At 31.8% G+C, this 19,934-nt stretch overlaps 1 protein-coding gene across 39 annotated transcripts in view; it reads right to left on the reverse strand.

Annotated features, from left to right (window-relative positions):
* Positions 1 to 19,934, reverse strand: part of LOC115238420 (calcium-activated potassium channel slowpoke) — a 101,085-nt gene that overhangs the window by 47,072 nt on the left and 34,079 nt on the right. For 32 of the 39 annotated variants that reach the window (XM_029812217.1, XM_029812221.1, XM_029812247.1 and 29 more), the window contains 5 exons: positions 15,620 to 15,681; positions 15,265 to 15,361; positions 14,610 to 14,873; positions 13,674 to 13,841; positions 5,358 to 5,449 (listed from right to left, as the gene is read on the reverse strand). In XM_029812217.1, coding sequence (XP_029668077.1) covers positions 5,358 to 5,449; positions 13,674 to 13,841; positions 14,610 to 14,873; positions 15,265 to 15,361; positions 15,620 to 15,681 — 683 coding nt within the window. The remainder of the gene's footprint in view (positions 1 to 5,357; positions 5,450 to 13,673; positions 13,842 to 14,609; positions 14,874 to 15,264; positions 15,362 to 15,619; positions 15,682 to 19,934) is intronic. The other 7 variants (XM_029812245.1, XM_029812234.1, XM_029812225.1 and 4 more) reach the window with 1 other exon arrangement.

A 19,934-nucleotide genomic window follows, 5' to 3' on the forward strand; every position in this document is an offset into this window, starting at 1 on the left:
TATATATATAATATAATAAAAACTCATGTGTTTCTCTTTCCACAAAAGTCCAAGCATACCAGCATGTGTTATCAAGATATTTGCTAATGGAGTAAAAAGTGGAGAAGAGAGAAAAAAAGCAGTGAGAATCAGCATAGAGGATATGTTAAAGAAAGACAAGGTGATCAAAAAGAGAGGGGACAATGTGGCTCACAAGAAATCCGGAATACCAGTTTCCTTAACAGTCACGGATTTTCGTGATAGCAATGTAAACTGAGAGGTGAGGGGAAGAGAAGGGACATATTTATATTTACTAATCGAAGAATAAGTTCATCGCGGATAGCGAGAGTGGTCCCGTTTGCTCGAATTCACCCACGAATCGATGAGATACAATGATTCCTTTTATCGGAAAGATGAGAGCCACGCGCGGCAACGTCTGTTCTTACTTCGTTTCCGCGATAAATACTTTCACGCGATAAATAAAATATTGTGACAATTCGTGTTCGTCGCTCGAAGCTCGAAACTCACGGCCGAAAAGTTGAGTTGGTGAACTAGGTTGCGAGGGCGCGCGCAATCATTAAAATACTTTGTTACTTGTCGTGTTTATCTAACTTTTCTCGCCAATCTTCTCCCGCTGCGTCAAACTTTTCTGCTAATTCGGTGACAAAAATACAAAATGCGCAAAAACACGTTAATCACCCGCGACGTCCCCCGGGCAATGAAGATTTATTCTGCGATCGCAGTCCCGTCATTTCTCTTAATTAAAGCGCTGTACTGATTGCAAGAGCGAGAATTCTGCCGTTATCTCTCGTCGAAAGGTCAATTGTGTGATCAACGAGCCTGCGAGATGATGTCGAGGAAATGATGACGGACGTCGCACGAGGATGAGACCACTCGCTATCCAGGGCGATTTCGCTACTTCTCGTATCTATGTGACTACTGGGACAACACGGTGGAAGGGGGCTAATTTCAAGGGGTTGTTTTATGGCTGGCTTCCACGTAGGTGGATTTCTGGGGTACCTGCGTCCACGCTCGCGGCTGTACTGGCCACCGTACTTGCAGCGATTCGCGGCGAGCTCCGTGATCTCTGGGATCCAGCTGGCGAACACCGCCTACACACCCACAATCATCCGTTGCCGTCAGAACAGACCCCTAATCTGAATCTCTTTTATTTTTCTTTCTTTTTCTTTCTTTCTTTTTGTGCTTTCGCTTGTGTTCTGGTTTTGCTACGTCTTGATCGCTCGTTACAAGCGATAGAACGCCATAAATTGTAAAAAAAAAAAAGATGACAGGTATACACCTCATTCGGACTGAGGCACAATTTAAAATAATAATGCGATGTTTTGTTGAAATTGATTTACGTAGTTGAATTAATGTGTAAATTATTTCAACAACAATGATGCGAATGCTTTTTAATACGAAATAAATTATGATCGTAAATCCTATATATATTTTTTGATAGAAGACGAGATTACTCAATGCCACCGTAAAATTATTTTTAATATATGTAAAATATTAAACGTATTTTATTCGAGATGATCACCGCGCAAATCCGCTTTAAAAGAAAGTAATATTTCTCTTGTATATCAAAGTTATTCTATAGGTAAAATTGTATTATAACATTTAGCGTTTTATAAAATATCTGCATGTATGCATATTCTAGTCAAATTCGAAATTACAAAAGTCAATATTTCTTAAAAATAAAAAAGAGGAAGAGAGAAGACTAAACTCTAAAAAGCATTATAAGTTTTGAAAGCTTTCCACCAAATACGTTATAATACATTTTCATTTTCAATTGCTTTTAAATTGTCCAAAACGTGTTTTATGAGATTCCATGTAAATTTAACAAAATACGGTTTGAACTTTTTAAAATAAATCGTTTTTTATCTTTATTTTATTATATTAATCTCGTGCGAATTCAACATATACATATATTAAAAAAAACAGATAAATAATTTTTTTTATCAATTATCAATTTTCGAAATCTTTTCTAATGTTACAACTACATTTTTTTATCAATCCTCAAAATAGTCAACTTCTCAAAAACTGGCACGATTATACTTTAAAAATATATAAGATTTTTTATATTTTACGATAATTTATATTAAATATTCCTTTTCTATTTTTTCAGTGAATGATTTTAAAGCGCAACGCGAAATATCTATATCTATCGCGATGAACTGTCAAATGTGAATACGATAAAAACTTGTTTTATGATGTATAATAAAACTTTAATAAAATAAGTAATATAAATGCAATAGAGAATTGTCTTAATTTTCGAGTCTCATATATACTCAAATTTTCTTGAAATTATTTTAATTCTTGTTAAGGAAAATATAACTTAATCTGTAAAACGTCTGCTGAAATAAGACGCACGCGCGCGTATCTTTATCTGTTGCGACATATTTATTTTTAACTAGTGCTGCATTCAAAACTCATGATGATCTCGTTCAAGCAAATAAGACGAAAAATAGAATCGCCTATAAAGAGCATTTCCTACGCATGAAACTAATAAATTAATAGCATCGAACATATAATCGCGTAGAGCAAAATATGCGTTAGCATTGGTGAAATGTCAAATCATATTGAATGATAAAACTACATGTTAACTACGATATAAATTGTGCGTATTCTTAGATTAGCGTCGCGCATCATATGTTATAAGTAAGTCAAGTGTTTAATAAGGTCAAGAGCAACAATTCATTTCTATAATCTTGCGAAATGAGTCAATCATTCCATAAACACAGTGCCGTTAGTTTCCTCGTTATAATGAACGCGCTGTTTGCATCGCAATGCGATAATTCTTGATTTAGCCACTGTTAAATGATGTTAATTAACTTGGATTATTACGCGTATCTTTTATTATTAAAGACGGAAAAATACCATCATCTTGCACGAAGTGTCGTAAAAATCAATTATAGCATGCAGGCACTATTATAACGTATAATACCTGTCAATTTCGAATAATCAACATCGTTTCAAACATGGCATTATCTATTGAAATGTGGAAGCCAAACAATATTGTTACTATAAACTAGAGAATTATAATATTTCTTATTTTTCAGGAGAGTCGAGGAGATAAATAAAAATTAGGATTTCTGTAGTGTGCTTCGCGATTGCTTGCATTCTGCAATAATATGATTAAGTATGCGTATGTGTGTATGAGTGAACGTATTATATAATGTATCATTGGTGTAAAGTATATAATCAAATCATGCAAAACGATTTATGTTTAATTAAATTAAATTATATTTTAAATAATTTATATATATGTACTGAATTACTAAATCTATTGCAACCATTTTACGTGATTTAGTTTTTACGGATATATGTTAATATTAATTATACATATATTTGATAATAAAAAATTCAAAAGTTAAAATATGTGTATCAAGTTCCACTAATTTCATCCTAATATGGTGCAGTATAATATAAGTAGTATTGTAATCCTGTATGTGTTTATACATTAAAGGTAGCAGACTAAAGTGGCAAATTATGTGATTTGTTGAAAAAATGTGCTTTAAATAAATAATATTTAATTTTAATGGCGAGAAAACCTGATGGAGTTGATAAATATTTAATTAAAATAGTCATTGATATGAAATTTTCAAATCAGTTTTAACTAATCACTCTATCAAAATCTCTGAAAATTTTATAAAGCTTTTAGAAATTTTTAAATTTGAAAAATACATAACAAATTCCATCAAGTTACTTCCGCTTGTATCATCTTATAATCTATAATCTTATTTTATGTATTATATATGTGTTTATGCGGATGCTTGTTGCTTCGTGCTGTAGAAATAGAGAGCGATATAATTGGTATACGATAAAAAAAACACTTCGATCGATAATACAAAGTACACATGCATAAGACAAACTTACTAAACACAGCTGCTTGTTTCATCATTTTGGATTTACACGCAATCTTCACCATCAGACACATTTTTTATTGGCTTGGCATCACACGGTGAAAGGTCATTGTATTTATCAGAACAGACATACAACGATTTAAAGATATTAAAAGATTCGTGAATTTTTTTCAAAGATTGTGTGTAAAAAAATCAAATTGTATAAACTAAAAATAAAATTGTACTTAATTCATTTATATTCTTGCGTAAAAGTATGATTTAAAATTATAATATAAAATCTCTCAAAGTTTTGAAAACTAAAACACTGATTTAGAGTAAAAATTAATCATTGAAAGACTTTTTAACAAATGCACTCAAATATTAATTTTGAAAGAATATAAAATGGGCAAACGAGGCACAAGATAATAATTGGCGCTTGTTAATGACTATGCGCGAAAAGTGTGTCGATTTATGCCTGCTCTACTTTATCGGCTTTAATTCGGGATGATTATATAGTTAGACTAATATTAGAAAATATCCACTTCTTGAATTGTCCCAGATGGCTCAACATTTACCTGGCTGCAAATGGCCTCATTTAATATTACGATTATAATAAACTTAATTTTCTTATTTTATGATGATTACTTTTATATCAAAGAAACTGAATCAACTAAAGAAAATACAGAATCCATAGTATCTTTTATTTTTTCAGCTTAATAAGTCTAAGATATTTAATTTGATTAGCTTAAATATTTAATGTAATTTTTAAAATTAAAAAAATATTTTGTTTAACTGTGTTAATATCTATTGTTTTCTTCAAAATTAAAATACATGTTATCGCCGTTCGTTATTTTATATCAAATCTTTAAATAAAAAATAAATAAAAAACTCATCTGTATAATTCCGAATCTACATATTTTAATTATGCTTCTTGTCGCGCAAAAACATACTAAGTCGTTAGATTGATCGAGTGTTCGTTATATGAATGAAAAGGCAATAGCTGGATATCGGGATATTCCGATTCCGAGCATTTCCACTTTTTTTTGTACGCTCGTCCCATGTCGATCGTGAAACTCTTTCCATCTCGCTTTATTGGACCTTTCACCGCGGAGAACCGTTTGTGATTCATTGGGAAACGAAAGGGAACGCCAGCGACGATTATATGTACCACACCACGCGGTCGTTACACGAGTCGACCATGTGTACTTCCGACTGCTGTAAATTTTCATGCATTCATCACCGGTCCTTGAGCTCTTGACGTTCTACCTTAATGTAGAACATCGTATAATGATTGAACGATGATGGACGTTATATATCGCGACATGTGTGCGAGTGCACGCGTGCAAATTGCGCATCGTATGTGTGTACATGTCTGCGTGTACAAATGCGTGTATGTTGCGCGCACCGCATTGTGTATGTACGTTCTCATTAATTCTTACGAGTAAGTATATACATATACATACTGAAAGGAAAGTAAAATTAATAGACAAGAGATAGAGGATTGTATAGGATGTAATTTGATAGTAATACCTCTTTCCATGCTCCCGCTTGTATTCGCCGCTGTACTTGGACCTACTGCCTACGAGGTCTATTATCTCGGGTATGCTACTAGCAAAAATTGCCTGCAAATAGAAATCATAACTGGAAAACACTATGCGACTACGGATCGTTAAAAAAAAAAAAAAAAAAAAACTAACGAATTGGGTCATCTATGTATGGTTGCGTTTAGCAGCAGTGCTTTCGCATTGTATTGACGTAATTCAAGTGCGTGTCTCTCGTATTGGAAAATAGTGAAAAAAGAAAAGAGAGAAACAGGGAAAAAATGCGATTGTATGGTGCGATAATTTATAGTTTATGTTTTGTGTTCGCATGTATTTGTGATGTGAAAACCATGATGCTTCTAGATATCCTAATTCTAGATATCCGATCGATATCCTAAATGAAATATCCTAGATCGATGCAGAAAGAATAAAACATATAGTATACAGAAAAGTAATTTTACTGATTGTATCAATATAAAATCTATTAAAACTTTAATAGAAATAAACCGATTCTGCTCTTTTTGGTTGCGAAGAATATTGAACAAAAAAATAAGAATGCCTAATTATACACAAAGCATGCATATAATGCATTAAAATATCTATATTATATAAAGCTACATTAAACAATAGTTTATAGTAAGAAAATAAACTATAAGAATTTAAATAACTTAAATATAAAAATTTAAATTAAAGAATATATTATAATTCCTGCTACAATCATGTTTAATTTTTAATATAATTTGATATTATCTATCAAGATAAATCATTCATGATTTAAAATTTGATATAAATATATAAAATAGATATTAAATTATATAACAATACTATATCATATAGTGATAATTGCTATTTTTTTGTTGCATTTCAATAAATAAAATTCGCGCAAAGCAGATCGAAGCCGATTTTAAGCCATGTCCAATAATCACAGCAAAACATTTTCTATCACAAAATATCATTCTGTGCGTCAAAGATTATTATTATATTACACATTGATATATACTTACACCAAGAAGATTTTGTTGCAACCGTAAAGAATCATCCGATGTGTATGTTTTAAGTTTATGTATGCAGTATAATGATATTTAAACATGTGAGATAAGTAGAAGCAGTACAGTAGGCAAGGAAAAAATGATAAATATATAAAAGAGAGAAACAGCAGAGATATATATTTTCAAATATTAAAATCAATAAATTTTTAATTGGCAATGAATAAAGAAATTTCGTATTTTTATAATGACGATTTAATAACGATATAATTTCGTGAATATGTTTTGTATAACTAATCAATGTTTTTATTATCTTATTGTATTTATTCTATTAAAACGCGCTTGTTGTGTAAATGTTTAATTGAGTTTAATTTATTTTGAAGTTATTTTATTTACAAAAAAATATAAGATAACGACAAGTTCAATATAATTTTATATAATTCTGCTGTTTATGCATAGAATAAAAGCTATACAACATATATCGAGTGATACAAGTGAATATAACTTATAATTAACAATTAAGAAGCAGAGGTGAAAAAGATGCAAGCAATTCCTTTGGTAAACGGAAGAGGAAAGGAAATTTTGCAAATCGATTTTTCTTCGTGCATATGTAAAGTGAATAAAGCGCAATTATGTAAATTGTCTATAATGCCGGATACTATGAGAAAGATATGATCTATTATGAACGATCGACAAAGTTGTCTTATGCCACGTTATCATTAAATATATGGGCGCTGAAAATGATTCGCGACTAGGCATTTTCATCGCAATAGATAGTTATATAGGCAACTAAAGACACTGCGAGATCAATGAAATTATTGTAAGAGACAGAATGTTGAGAAAAAAAGTGTTGACACTTTGCGCTCGACATAATGTACGTTCTCAAGGAACAGCCAAGTACAGTAGATGTCCTGTAAAGTATTATAGCATGGCGAAGCAGCGAATTGTATGACCGCGATCACTTCACCGAATAAATACAAAGTGGCGAAGTGAGAATTCGCGTACCTAGAACTCAGAACTTCAGCAGTAGTTAATAAGAATCGCGTATTCTGAAGTTTAGTAAATAGGATATTAACTTACAATCTCAGGAACTGTAATAGATAATATCGCAAATATATATTTTTGGATGATTATTCTGGAAGAGAAAGAGAGATTACAATATTTGTAAATAAAATTTTAATTTGTAATTTGTATGCAGAATTTTAATTGATGATTATTCTGGAAGAGAAAGAGAGATTACAATATTTGTAAATAAAATTTTAATTTGTAATTTCAGAGTTCGTAAATAAAACAAATCTATTTGCAAACCTAGAGTTTGTAACCGAATGGCTTTTCACGAATATTTGTGGGTGAGCACCACTACAATACAAATAATATAAATAGATATTAAATAAACCTGCAAATTCGGAATTTTATAAGCAAAAATCTGTATAGATATTTGAGAATACATTATTGCATGATATATCTTTGTAATCATAAAATTATCATAAATTGAGCATAAATTAATATATTCATGTACTAGTCATAAAGTTATTATCTGTTATACGTATAATTGAAATGCATCACGCATAAAATTTGTATATAACAAGAAATTCAATAAAATTAGTACAAATAATTTAATGCCAATAAACACACTAATTGTTTTAATTAAAAAGTATTTCTTTGTTATGATAAGAGCATCAATATGCATTATAAAATAAACATTATAAAATACCTAAAAATTTATAAAATGTATTGATTCATTCTGAAGAGCTAATAAATATGAAACGCGCAAATATATATATATATATATATAATTAATTACGTCAGAAAATATAATTTCCTTTTCTTTGTGTATAATTCTGAAATAATGCAGTATCCTTTCTTTTTCCTCCTTTATGCAATCGGAGACAATGTGCAACTTCATCTCTGTCTCACTTTTGGATACTGAGCTCGGTGAGTCAAGAGTCTAGCGAGCTTTTAAGCTCGTCTGAATTCGTCTAATTTATGATCGCACGCACGCGCGCGCGACTTCGTCTAATTTCAAGGTTTATTACCGCTCGTGTCTGCGAAATATGTATACTGAATTCGGTTAAAAGTGGTTCTTCGTCTGCCACATGTTATACCGAGACACGTGATATCATACTTTCAAATGAGTGCCAAAGCGCTTTGAGAGTGTTCCAAAAGAACCTCCCATTTTAAATGTTACGAGAACATAATTTTTCATTCCCACCCGACTTAACGTGACTAGTTGAAAGATTTTCTAACGATTCGGTTACAAATCTCTTGGTGCAATACACGAAAGTATAATGGATAGGATACACTATACGTTCATTCCAACATTCCCGGGCAAACTTTAATAGATAGTCTATGGAAATGTAGAATAATTTGCAAACCGGATGTAGAATCACAAACTTGTGTAGATATACGTAAATAATTTATCGAGAAATTTGATAAAATGCAGACATAAAAAAATTAATTTATAGTATTCGAGAAGTGTTAATGACTTGCTCAAAAATTAATACAAAGATAATAGATAGATACGTGTTAAATAATGATAAATAATTTTTAAAAAATTAAATTTTTTATACTAAAAATTACAAAAGTCAATATAATCATTTTTAAACTTCATTTAACTTTCTATTTACTTCGTCCGTGTTCAATCAGTTCAAGACAATTCAATTCAATTTTTCTATTTCTAATAATCTAGAACTGCAAATTTGAAGAAAAGTCCAAAGTTAATTGTGCGGGTCCCCCATTTTCTGAGGATTGTTTTCTAACAAAGTTTACAACGTGCCATTTAAGATCGATAAAAAAAGTAAAGTGGTATATCTTGTTCCGTAATCCGATAAAACTATATTACTTATAGCTTTTGCTCTTTATCGATTATAGGGGAGCAAAAGGGAAGTGAATGTTCTAGTAATGCGAAGCGGACGAATATTACTTCGGCTTGTAAGTTTCGCAATCATCTCGTTGGTATCGTCGTGCTCGGAATTTACTACTGAAAGTGCCGTACGCGTATCACTGCGGCCGACGCAATTCGAAAAATAAAGTTCAAGCGGCCAGAACAATATCTTACGTCGTAACATATGTGAGCAGCGTATCAGCATCGCAGAAAATACACATACAGACAGAATGAATAGTCAAGAATCAAGCGCGTACAGACACCATATCTTATCGAAGCCGTCGGGCCTTACGCCCTTTAAGAGAGAAATATGATAAAGTTGATACAGAAAAATTTATATAATATTGAGAACCTCGAATCTCTGGCTGTGGATTGCTGAATCACCGAGTCGAGACCGTGTAAATTTTTTTATCTTTCACTTTTCATATTTTTTTCAAATTTTATGTTACACTCGTCTAATTAAAAGTGTCAAAAAAATTATGTAATCTCGATTCCAAAAATTGCACAAATTGTAAAAAGTTTCATTTTTTGTCGTCCGTAGAGAGCAACACTTATAATTAGTTGGAATTTCTTTAAGTTTTCAATAACAAAACTATAGAATTATCTAACTTTTAAATCAATTATGTAAATATTCATGAATAGAAATAAAAATATTTATGCGTCTTTCTAAAAATAACTCTCTCTTCTTTTATAATAGATATAAATTTGTTCATATATATTCTCTTGAGATCCAGTAGTATGGAACGAGATTTACAAAGTTCCATCGCTTAAGTTTCGAGGCTCTTTTTTAGTAAAAGTCCTGTCGATACTCATTAGCATCGTGAAAAAATAAGTTCGCAGCATATATATATCGCAGCATTCGCATAACAAGCTGAATCGATTATAATTGAATTAATCGATTCGCCGCATTATTAGCTACAAGTGATTCTTAAATCGAAGAAAAAAGATAGACAGTGGCTGTAGCAAAACTCGTAGAACCAATTTAAGCTGTAAAATAGATAGATAAAGAGATAGAGAGATAGATAGACAAAGAGAGAAAGATGGAAAGAGAGAGAAAAAGAGACAGAGGAAGAGTAAAATATGCCTTCAATAGCTACAATGTCGTACAAATACATAATGACCGCAATTACTTCTTTCACCATTTCGCGTAATATCGAAATCAGAAGCGCTCGCGATTATAGCAAATTAATTCGAGAAAAAACACGATGTGGAGTGAAATATTGCTACGCTAAATGCTTCATAATGAGCTGCGTTTTTTAATTAAATTGCATCTATTTGCTAATCGTACGTCGATTGAAATTAACCTGTTAAATTTTCAAGTAAAATTTGAAATCTCTCCGTCTTTCATAAATATCTGGGTTAATATTATAAAGTGTAGAAATAATCATTCTCTAAGATGAATTTTTTTTTGCAATCGTTGAATTAAACAGATCATGTTCAAGTTTCGGGCTAGTTTCATAATACGCGATCAAGAATAAATAATTGTTTGAAATAATTCTATATACATTTCTGTTATTTCAAAGATATTTGAGGTAGTCTCTGTACATTATGATAAAGCTTCTACTCTTCACGAAAGTACAATCCTTTTCTTCTTCAATTATATAGTATGACGTGTAGGTACGAAAGTCACATAAAGTCGTTATCGAAATCCGTCGTGAGTTTTATGTCAAGATTTTGCTCCTAATGGTTCTTTCTTTGATCATATATAAGGTACTTCAGAAAGTTTTTCTTTAAGTAAATTATTGGAAATCAAATTATAGAGTCACAAAATTATATTTAATATATGTGATAAAAGGATTTTGTTGTTTTAAGCTTTTTTTATACTTATATACAAGTTGCCAGAAAAAAAAGTATGGATTATTAAATATAATCGTTGTTTTAATTATAATTGATATAAATAGTTATTGAATTGATTCACATCACACATAGACACACACACGCACGCACACAGATACACACATACACACACATTACATTTTATAATTTCGTTATATTTTACTCTACAATAATATCAAGTTTTTTTAATAATAAAATAAAATTTTGAACTGAATTAAATCTAATCTTATTTTCTTAAAAAAAAAATGTTATATTATTAGATTATTTGTATATTAAAAATTATCTATCTTTGAGATATTTTTGTACGACTAATAAAATTATTTTGTGTGATAAAATTGCAAGACAACTTTTCTCTCATTATAACGATCTGAAACATCACGACGGTTCCGATACGTGATGTAAGACATATAGAGGCAGTTAATATCTTTGTCTTCTCGTCTCTTTTATTATCGTGGCTAAAATTCGAGTGCTATTGAGTCAAATTATCGCGAATTGCTTCGCATAGTAAATAGGTCGGAAATATTTTCCGACCTATTTTCCAGATATATACAAGTTACAGAAAAATGAGGGAGCACATTTTAAAACGATATACAAGAACACGAGTAAAACTGCCTGATAACTGCCTGATAAAGGGAGTCTTTTTATGTTTATCATCGTGAAATCGCAATGACTTAATTCACGATAATTTTTTACGGCAACTTTTCCGGAACTTCGATGAGACGTGTCTAATTAAATGGTCGATTAAATTAAAGTATATATAACTACATATATTACATTTTAAATTAAAAATTTTTAAATACAAAACAAAATATAAATGCACTTTACTATTTTTAATATATATAAATAATGAAATATTACATCTCTTATAAAAAGAAAGAGGTTCACGTATGTCGAATGTACTGTATTTTCGGGCTATGCTCTCTCCAACTCGATAATCGATGTTATCTATGAATATTCCATGATGAGCTATAAACGTTAGCTTAAACGCGTTTCCGACGTTTGAACGACGATGCTCGCATTTAAACGAGAGAAAAATACGACGCATCTCTGAGGAAACTCCAAGAGCAGGCTGTTATCCCGAGCAAGTCGAGCGTGTACATAAGGTTTACGTGAACGATCGATAGGCCGCATACGAAGTACGCATAATAGGATACAAGCATGCTCATAATAATGCGCGCATCGACGTTCAAACGAATCGATCGATTCAATATAACGAGCAGCACCGTCCTCCGCCGTTCATTTTTGCCCCAAAAAGCCACTTTCGCGTGACATTAAACAAAAGCGTTATTTCAATCGTGAAACAATTACGTTTGTCTCGAGTTATGATGCTAGAAAGTTCAAGAAGTGGGGTAAAGTTACGACAAAATAAATAAACATATCTATTCTGATAACATATTTGTTTTTCAAATACCATCTTGAAAAAAGATCAACAAAGTTACATTATTATTAAAATAAAGCCTATACATAAATATCATCGATTTGCTCAGTGTTTTGAAAAATTTTCTTTAAAACATTAATATTTTATGAATTATAAGAACACATACATTATCAATAATCAAAATTAAAGCTCTAGCTTTAATAGCTTTTTCTGTAGAATTCATAAAGTGTATTAAAAAACATCTATCAATGTTGAACTCTTTAAAAAATATCACAAGATATCATTTAGAGTGCTATAAAGAGAGAAATTCCGCGAAGAAAAATGCTAGCTATGCCACCGTGGGTCATTTCTCGGCGCCTTTTGGGACACAGGAAGATCAACGGCCGGAGAACACTTTACACTCGAAATATTCACCGTCTCGCGGCTCGAGGGACACGTAAATCTGAGGCTGTCGCTTGTCTCGCCAATGGTTCCGTTCTGATGTACGAGCCTTGGCAAAACCGGCGAGCTGGCGGGTCCGATTTGGCGAAACGAGCTATGCGAAGCGCCGAATAACAATCCGCGATCATACTTTGACATTTCTCGAAATACGAAAAAAAATACATCGCGATAGCGATTTGGCGAAAAGATAAATAAGAGGCAAAAACTCAATTTTTCTGATAAATGAGAAATTAATAGAAAGCGAGAAATAAAGGCTTAATATCTTGCGACGATACAATTATAAAAATTTTGAAGTTTCATAGAGTTTTATTGAGCTCTTTTTCGTATATATTATGTACTTGAGAAAATCAATCGATTTAAAAAATAGAATCTTTTTGTGTGTTTCGCAAAGCTCGTACGCTCACGTAAAAAGTGAAGAGAACACAATAGAAGAATACAGTAAACAACATTTTTATGAGAATAGATGTTTTATTTACTTATTTCAATATATTCTGTATTTCGTAAATTATAATTTTTATTACCATTAAAGGGAACAATAGCAGAAAATTTAATTACGGGTTTCGACATGTTCTCATAAAAATGCCACTGCATGTATCGATAGAGAAACCCGATCAGGATGAAAGAATTATTCGTTGACATAAAATAGAAACACGGTTTTTGATAATAGCGCGATTTTCGAAGGATATATTGTGCGCGGGGCTATAGAAGGTTCTTTTAAACAACAATAAATGTTAAAGTGGCTCGATTATAGACGTGGAAGAATACGTAAGGATAACTTACCAAACCGACGAGTAGAAAAAATACTAGGAATGTGCGGCCGAGAACCGTCTGGCAGTAAACGTCGCCATATCCTACCGTGGACATCGTCACGATCAGAAAGTACACACAGGTCCAGTACGAAAGCTGTTGCGGGTTCGAGAACTCGAAAGGGTCCCCTGAATTTTCAAGCTGCGGACACGATGTTATTATGTTCAGGTTCATCTCCCGCCGGCGTCAGTAGTAAAATTGTGGTTTAAATTGGCGAATAATAATAACCATAAGCTTTTACTACTGCACAATAGCGTATAAATGTGGAACATCCGAGGAATGTAGTTCTCTGTATTTCTGCACATAAGGTGTCTTGGGAAATGTGAGACTCGTGAAAAAAGTATATTATCAAATATGATAATATAAGATTAAAGATTTTACGAGAGATTTTTTTTTTTTTTAAATCATAGAGATTATATCACAAAAAAGATTGGAAATGATAAAAGATATCGTTGTTTTACAAGTTGCCATAATAAATATCTTGGTAATTACATTATATATTAGAGTATATCCAGTTATTAATTATGAGAAATATATTATTATATATTCCTTAAAGCTAATTTATTTTGAGTTTTAATTAACAAAACTTTTTCAATTAATTCAGTTGTTATATCTTCAAACCTGTTAAAAAATTATTGTTTCTCTCATTTCTTATGACACCCTATGCATCTGTCACAAGATAGATGTATACTTAAACTATGTTTAAACACACATAAATAGTTATAAATTATATAAAAGAGCTAATCTAGAAAAAGTCTACATAGTAAATATTTAATTATAATATGTTTTAAGATATATGACGCTGTTTCAATAATAATTATATCTGTGATTATGAATCAAGATTCACGAAAATTGGCGCAATATTTATAACTGTTACTTAAATAATGCGCAAAAAAAGGTTTATCTCACCAAATGAATGATACCAGCAGCGGTCAACCAGACGGAGATGAAGATGGATACGAGTTGGGCGAGACGAATAGAACTCGATGTCTTTAGAATGTTGAGGTACTGGAGGATGTCAGGGACCGTCATCAGTCGTAGGGCTCGGAGGAACCTCAGTCCGATCCACGTCCGATCGAGATATATCGACACAAAGGACGGTGGTATCGTAAAGTAGTCCACGAACGAATACATCTCCAGCATGAACCACAGCTTGTCACTGGCGGCGATAAACTGCGCGAATCGTATGAACGAGAAAGTTTACATGTGTGATTTATCTGAGCCATTAGTTAAACAAATATTATTTTTTATCAGAAGGCCATTTTGAAAGATTTTCACAGGATACAAACAAAAAAAATGATTTACATTGTACAAAGCACGTTTATTTTTACAAACTTGAAATATTTTGACTGTTCTAAATTTTTTAGTAAAAACTTTCTCTTTTAATCTTTTATATTTTTATAGTATTAAAAAAAATATTTAAAAAACAAAGAACAAAAAATAAATATTGTTAATTTAATGGTTACATAAAATGTTTGCATTGTTGACATTCTATTTATGATCGTTTTAATGTTAGTATTAGAGAAATAAACGAAAACGCGATGAAATGGATGATCTTACTTACGCGTATAAAAAAGTAGACCATAAAAAATATATTGAAAGCTAAGTCTATCTGCTGAGTAATGTTGTTGCTCCACTTCTGGCAACGCTCCACCTCTTCGCTGTAACATGAAAGCATGAGATTGCGGATGTTAGGTCAGCATCTCTTATGCGAAGGTCTCGGTCTTAAAAAAAGCAACACTAAGAGGGCGATTAAATTAGCAATTATCGTTCCGTAAATTGAATTAAACCGCGAGAAGAAATTATCAAGTGTTACTTTTCTGCATAACATCTCCAATATCGCACAAAAAAATCAAATATTTTGTAAATGTTTTCGAGAAACTTTTAAAAGCCATGCATCTGGTATTCTTGTTACTCACCTGGAGGCATCGATGAAGTATATTATAAGCGATGCTATACTGAGAATGAAAACTAACACCACCTGAAACAGACAATGAAACGCACGAATGAGATATCTATTCATGTTAAATAGTTTTCTTTTTTTGTATACAAGCTCATTAAAAATGTAGAGATAAAAATTTCTGCATTTTTTATTGTTTTTTATTGCGCTTGCAATTCTCTCCGAAAAATCATAGCTGCATTTTCACCGTTAATTCTCCAGTCGGTAAGTGAAACGCAATCAAAATTGTACAATGGAAATAATGTTCATATAAACTCGTATAACTCGAGCAAGTATTTCATATCTTTGTAAATATTTTCATTAAACTGCAATATCGCTTTATTTCCGATATGCGACACGCGCAAAATCTAGCCGATAGCTGTCAGTATAAATGTGAAGTAACGTTTATGGCAAGAGTTAAATCTCGACTTTATGCCCGGCACGACTATATCAAAATATTGTACTTTCTGACGATATTATTAACAATCACTATAATGTCATATTAGCCTCATTCAACAGAGAAGTACGAAAAGTTACGCCTTAAAATTACGCGAATTCTCGCAAACAAACGCGCCAATGATGATTAAATTCCTTACTAAACGACTAGTAGTATCAATTACCATCGTTGTTTAAAAGACAAGCTGTTTATTAAATTGTAGAGATTAAAGTAATTTGTGCAGTAAGTAAATGATTTGTTAACCTATTAGTTAAACAGAAATAATTTCAATCTCAATAATTTGCAATTCCACAATTAAATGAAACGCGGAATGTATTTGGCACGTGTATCGGAATAATGTTACGCAGAGTAATTAAAATTCAATATTGTTAAATGGCTTCACGCATAAAAAACAGATATCATCCAAATCTGAAAAAAGATAAATAAAATAAAATAAAAATTTTGACCATAAAGCATTTCATTATGTGTTCAGTGAACGATAAAATGCAGGTCATGTAACCCCGGACTGTGAAAATCGAAACATCTAAAATTTATCTCTCGCGCAAAATATTTAACTCTGCGTCGCATCGGATGTAAAATAACGGGTTGCGCAGCTACACCTTTAATCACTGTAAACAATGACTAAGGCTAAACTAAATTATCGTATGCATGTAAGCACGCGATGCGTGCGCGCAACACGAGATCGATAAGCGTCCGTATACAGGATTGTAAACCACGAATCCATTAGCACTCTGGCAGTCCTTATTATCCCCATGTCGAAAGGATATTCACAATGACAGTTCGATTGACATTTATATATTTTGATTAATCATCGACAAGTTAGATTAATCCGCGTAGACAAAAAAGGCATGCATGTATATATTTATGTATAATACACTTCAAATAATTAATATGTGATGTGTACAGTCACGCGTGCAAATAAAACATTAATCTATATTCGTATTTTAAGATAATTATTATTTTTTATTTCTTTCTCTTTCTATACATATTTCTTTAGCCTTCTGCAAAAATTTTCAATTTATTTAAATGCAAATAACGAATGATCTCCAAAGAATGATAATATTCATCCTGTAAGCGATTATCGATATCCATATTTTATGGCGAGATATCTTATCTGTTTTATATTCATTTGAGATTCCTCATCTATCTTACATAAAAGAATAAGATATTCATTGTCAGAGATATATAAGATTTCTGAGAAAGATAAAGTGATGAAAGATGTAAAAAGATATAGTCAAAGTCTTAAATTTCAATAATTAAAAGTATATCTAAAATCAACGGTAAAATATGAATACTTAGTTAAAGATAATTTTGATATTGACATCTGATCTATTTAATTCATATTAAATTTTATATATTTTCTATTTGACATATAATGATGAAGAATTAAAAAGTTCTTACTTATCTGTGCTACATAAAAAATTCAATAAATAATACACATCATTTTTTTCACTTTATCATGATATCAGAATATTCATGCTAAGAGATAGACGTTAGTTTTTCAGAGAATTTTCTACTTTACATGTTCTGCTAGGTCAGCATATCATCGGCATTTCTTTAGAAATTGCTCAAAGAAGAATGATTTGCTGGAGACACGTCAGAGTTGAGCCTGTGTGTAATTTCTCCACTATCAGTCTACTTTACAACTACTTTGTACTTGTAATCCACGTAGCAACCCTCTCGTGAATTTTCCTTTATAGGTTCGTTTAAAAGGAAGGCACGAGGAGGTATGCGTCGGCGTAAATTAAATGCAAAGAGCAAAAGGAAAGAGGTGAGGAAGAAAAAGAGAAAAATAAGACTTTCACCGCATGATATTCCTGACGCGTTGATCTCATGAGAACGAATCCCGTATACATAGTCACCGTGCGAAAATAGACAGTAAATGCGCCTCTCGACAGAATGATGTAGAGAAGAAGCGAGAGAAGTGGTTATACAAGAGAAGGATAAAGTAACGAGAGAGAAGCGAATGAGCAAACCGACTATAATATCAAGAAAACAGAGTACAATAATAGGAAACATCGATCAAACACAAGCGGAGGAAGAGAGAAGAGAAAAGGGAAGAAAAGAAGCGTTCAAGAGAGGAGACGATGATCCCGCGAGTCGATCTCGCGTAAATTCGGGTGCGATGCACCCGGAGAATCACGATCTTCTCCTATGCACCTTTTCGGATTATTTTTAACCGGCTCTTTCGCGGCCGCATGAAGATCACGTGGTGAAGCGAACCGAGAACCGAGCTCACGTTTCCGTGTTAACCGGCAGGCGAGCTTTAAAGTTCAGGGTTATCGCGCGCTAAAGACCATAATAAGAAGCCTGTTGGTCGCCCCCTGCGAGCCAACGAACTCCCGTATCATCGATTTAAGTCCTTATCAAACCTGTCGTGCTCCTAACGACCGTTACGGCAAATTGACTTGATAAACGGTTGCACACGCGAAATTACTAGGCAGGGGTGATGGTTTCCTCGAGGAGTACGGGAGGCACACACCTTCGCTGCGAGCTGAACAATTCCCTGGATACCACCTTAATAACTCATTTAATATTCTACGATAATGACTGATATCGTTGTCATGTCCCCCTAGAAGAATATTTTATAGGGATCCTCTCCTTGGCCGGATCATTTTCCATAAATATATTAGATTAGATAAACATATCTAATTTTTATTGAAAAATGAATTTTATTGTTTATAGGATATCTAGAAATAGTCACTTCTCTTCTTTCATGAATAACATCGAATAAAATAAATGTTATTTCAAAACAATCAATACCAAGAGAAATAAAAAACAAAAAATTTTGACGAATGTATTATGAAAATTTAAAAAAATAACTTAATATTTCTCTTTCAAAGATACTTTCTTTTAGAGATAATTTCAGGATTTTGTATGGCCTTAAATCGTTTATTACATACTATGTATGTATAATGAACTATTCTCTTTCTTGTCAACGATAAAGAAAACATATGTTATATTCCTACAATAATTCAATTTGTTTAATTAACCAAAAAGCGAAATTACTGATAATTTCAATGCATTCGTGCGGAAGAAAACAAATTCCTGTATAATTTTAGATGAAATTTCGATCTTTTCCGAATCAACAGAATATAATTCAAGATATAATTATCACGTAACCATAAAAATTAAAGCTGCAATAAAAAATTGCAATATATATTCAGTTTTTGCAGATAAATTTCTGTGTGATTATTCTATGTGTGCATATATATATTTTACTTTGTTTTATACAATATATATTTTTATATATCCTATTCTTGTAATATGCGTATTGACTCTTCCACTTTGATTCATATTTTATGTATGTTATCAGAGCTTGTAACCGTTTCACGCTGGTTTTGAGGTAACATAACGTGTTCCAAAAAGAACTAGAGGTAAAGTAGGACGTACGATTAACGACTTTCATACATCGTCAATATTGTTGTACAACCTGTTATATACTGTATACTGGTATAAAGTATAAATATTTCTACCGCTGTAAAGACATACATAATATCATTGATCGCTACATAAAATATTACGATATATAGCGAATAATTTATTTAAGTAAGTTACGATAAGAGAGAAAGAGGCTTTACCACGCATTCAAAATTGCAATGAATCCGCCAACGCTTGCGAAAGAAATCGATAAGCTCGGTTACATGACAAAACTATTTTGTCGAAAAAGGAGGAAAGAAGATATTTCAATATCCTACGTATATATAGATGATGACGTGCTCCTTTGACTATGGATAACGTAAACATGAGCAAATTTTTATTGAAAAGTATTAATTAATTACAATAATTAATTTTTAACGTTATAAACTCTCACTATATTAATTGCGAACTTTCATTA

Source organism: Formica exsecta, unplaced genomic scaffold, assembly GCF_003651465.1.
Source record: "Formica exsecta isolate Colony F162 unplaced genomic scaffold, ASM365146v1 scaffold337, whole genome shotgun sequence".
Lineage (NCBI taxonomy): Eukaryota > Metazoa > Arthropoda > Insecta > Hymenoptera > Formicidae > Formica > Formica exsecta.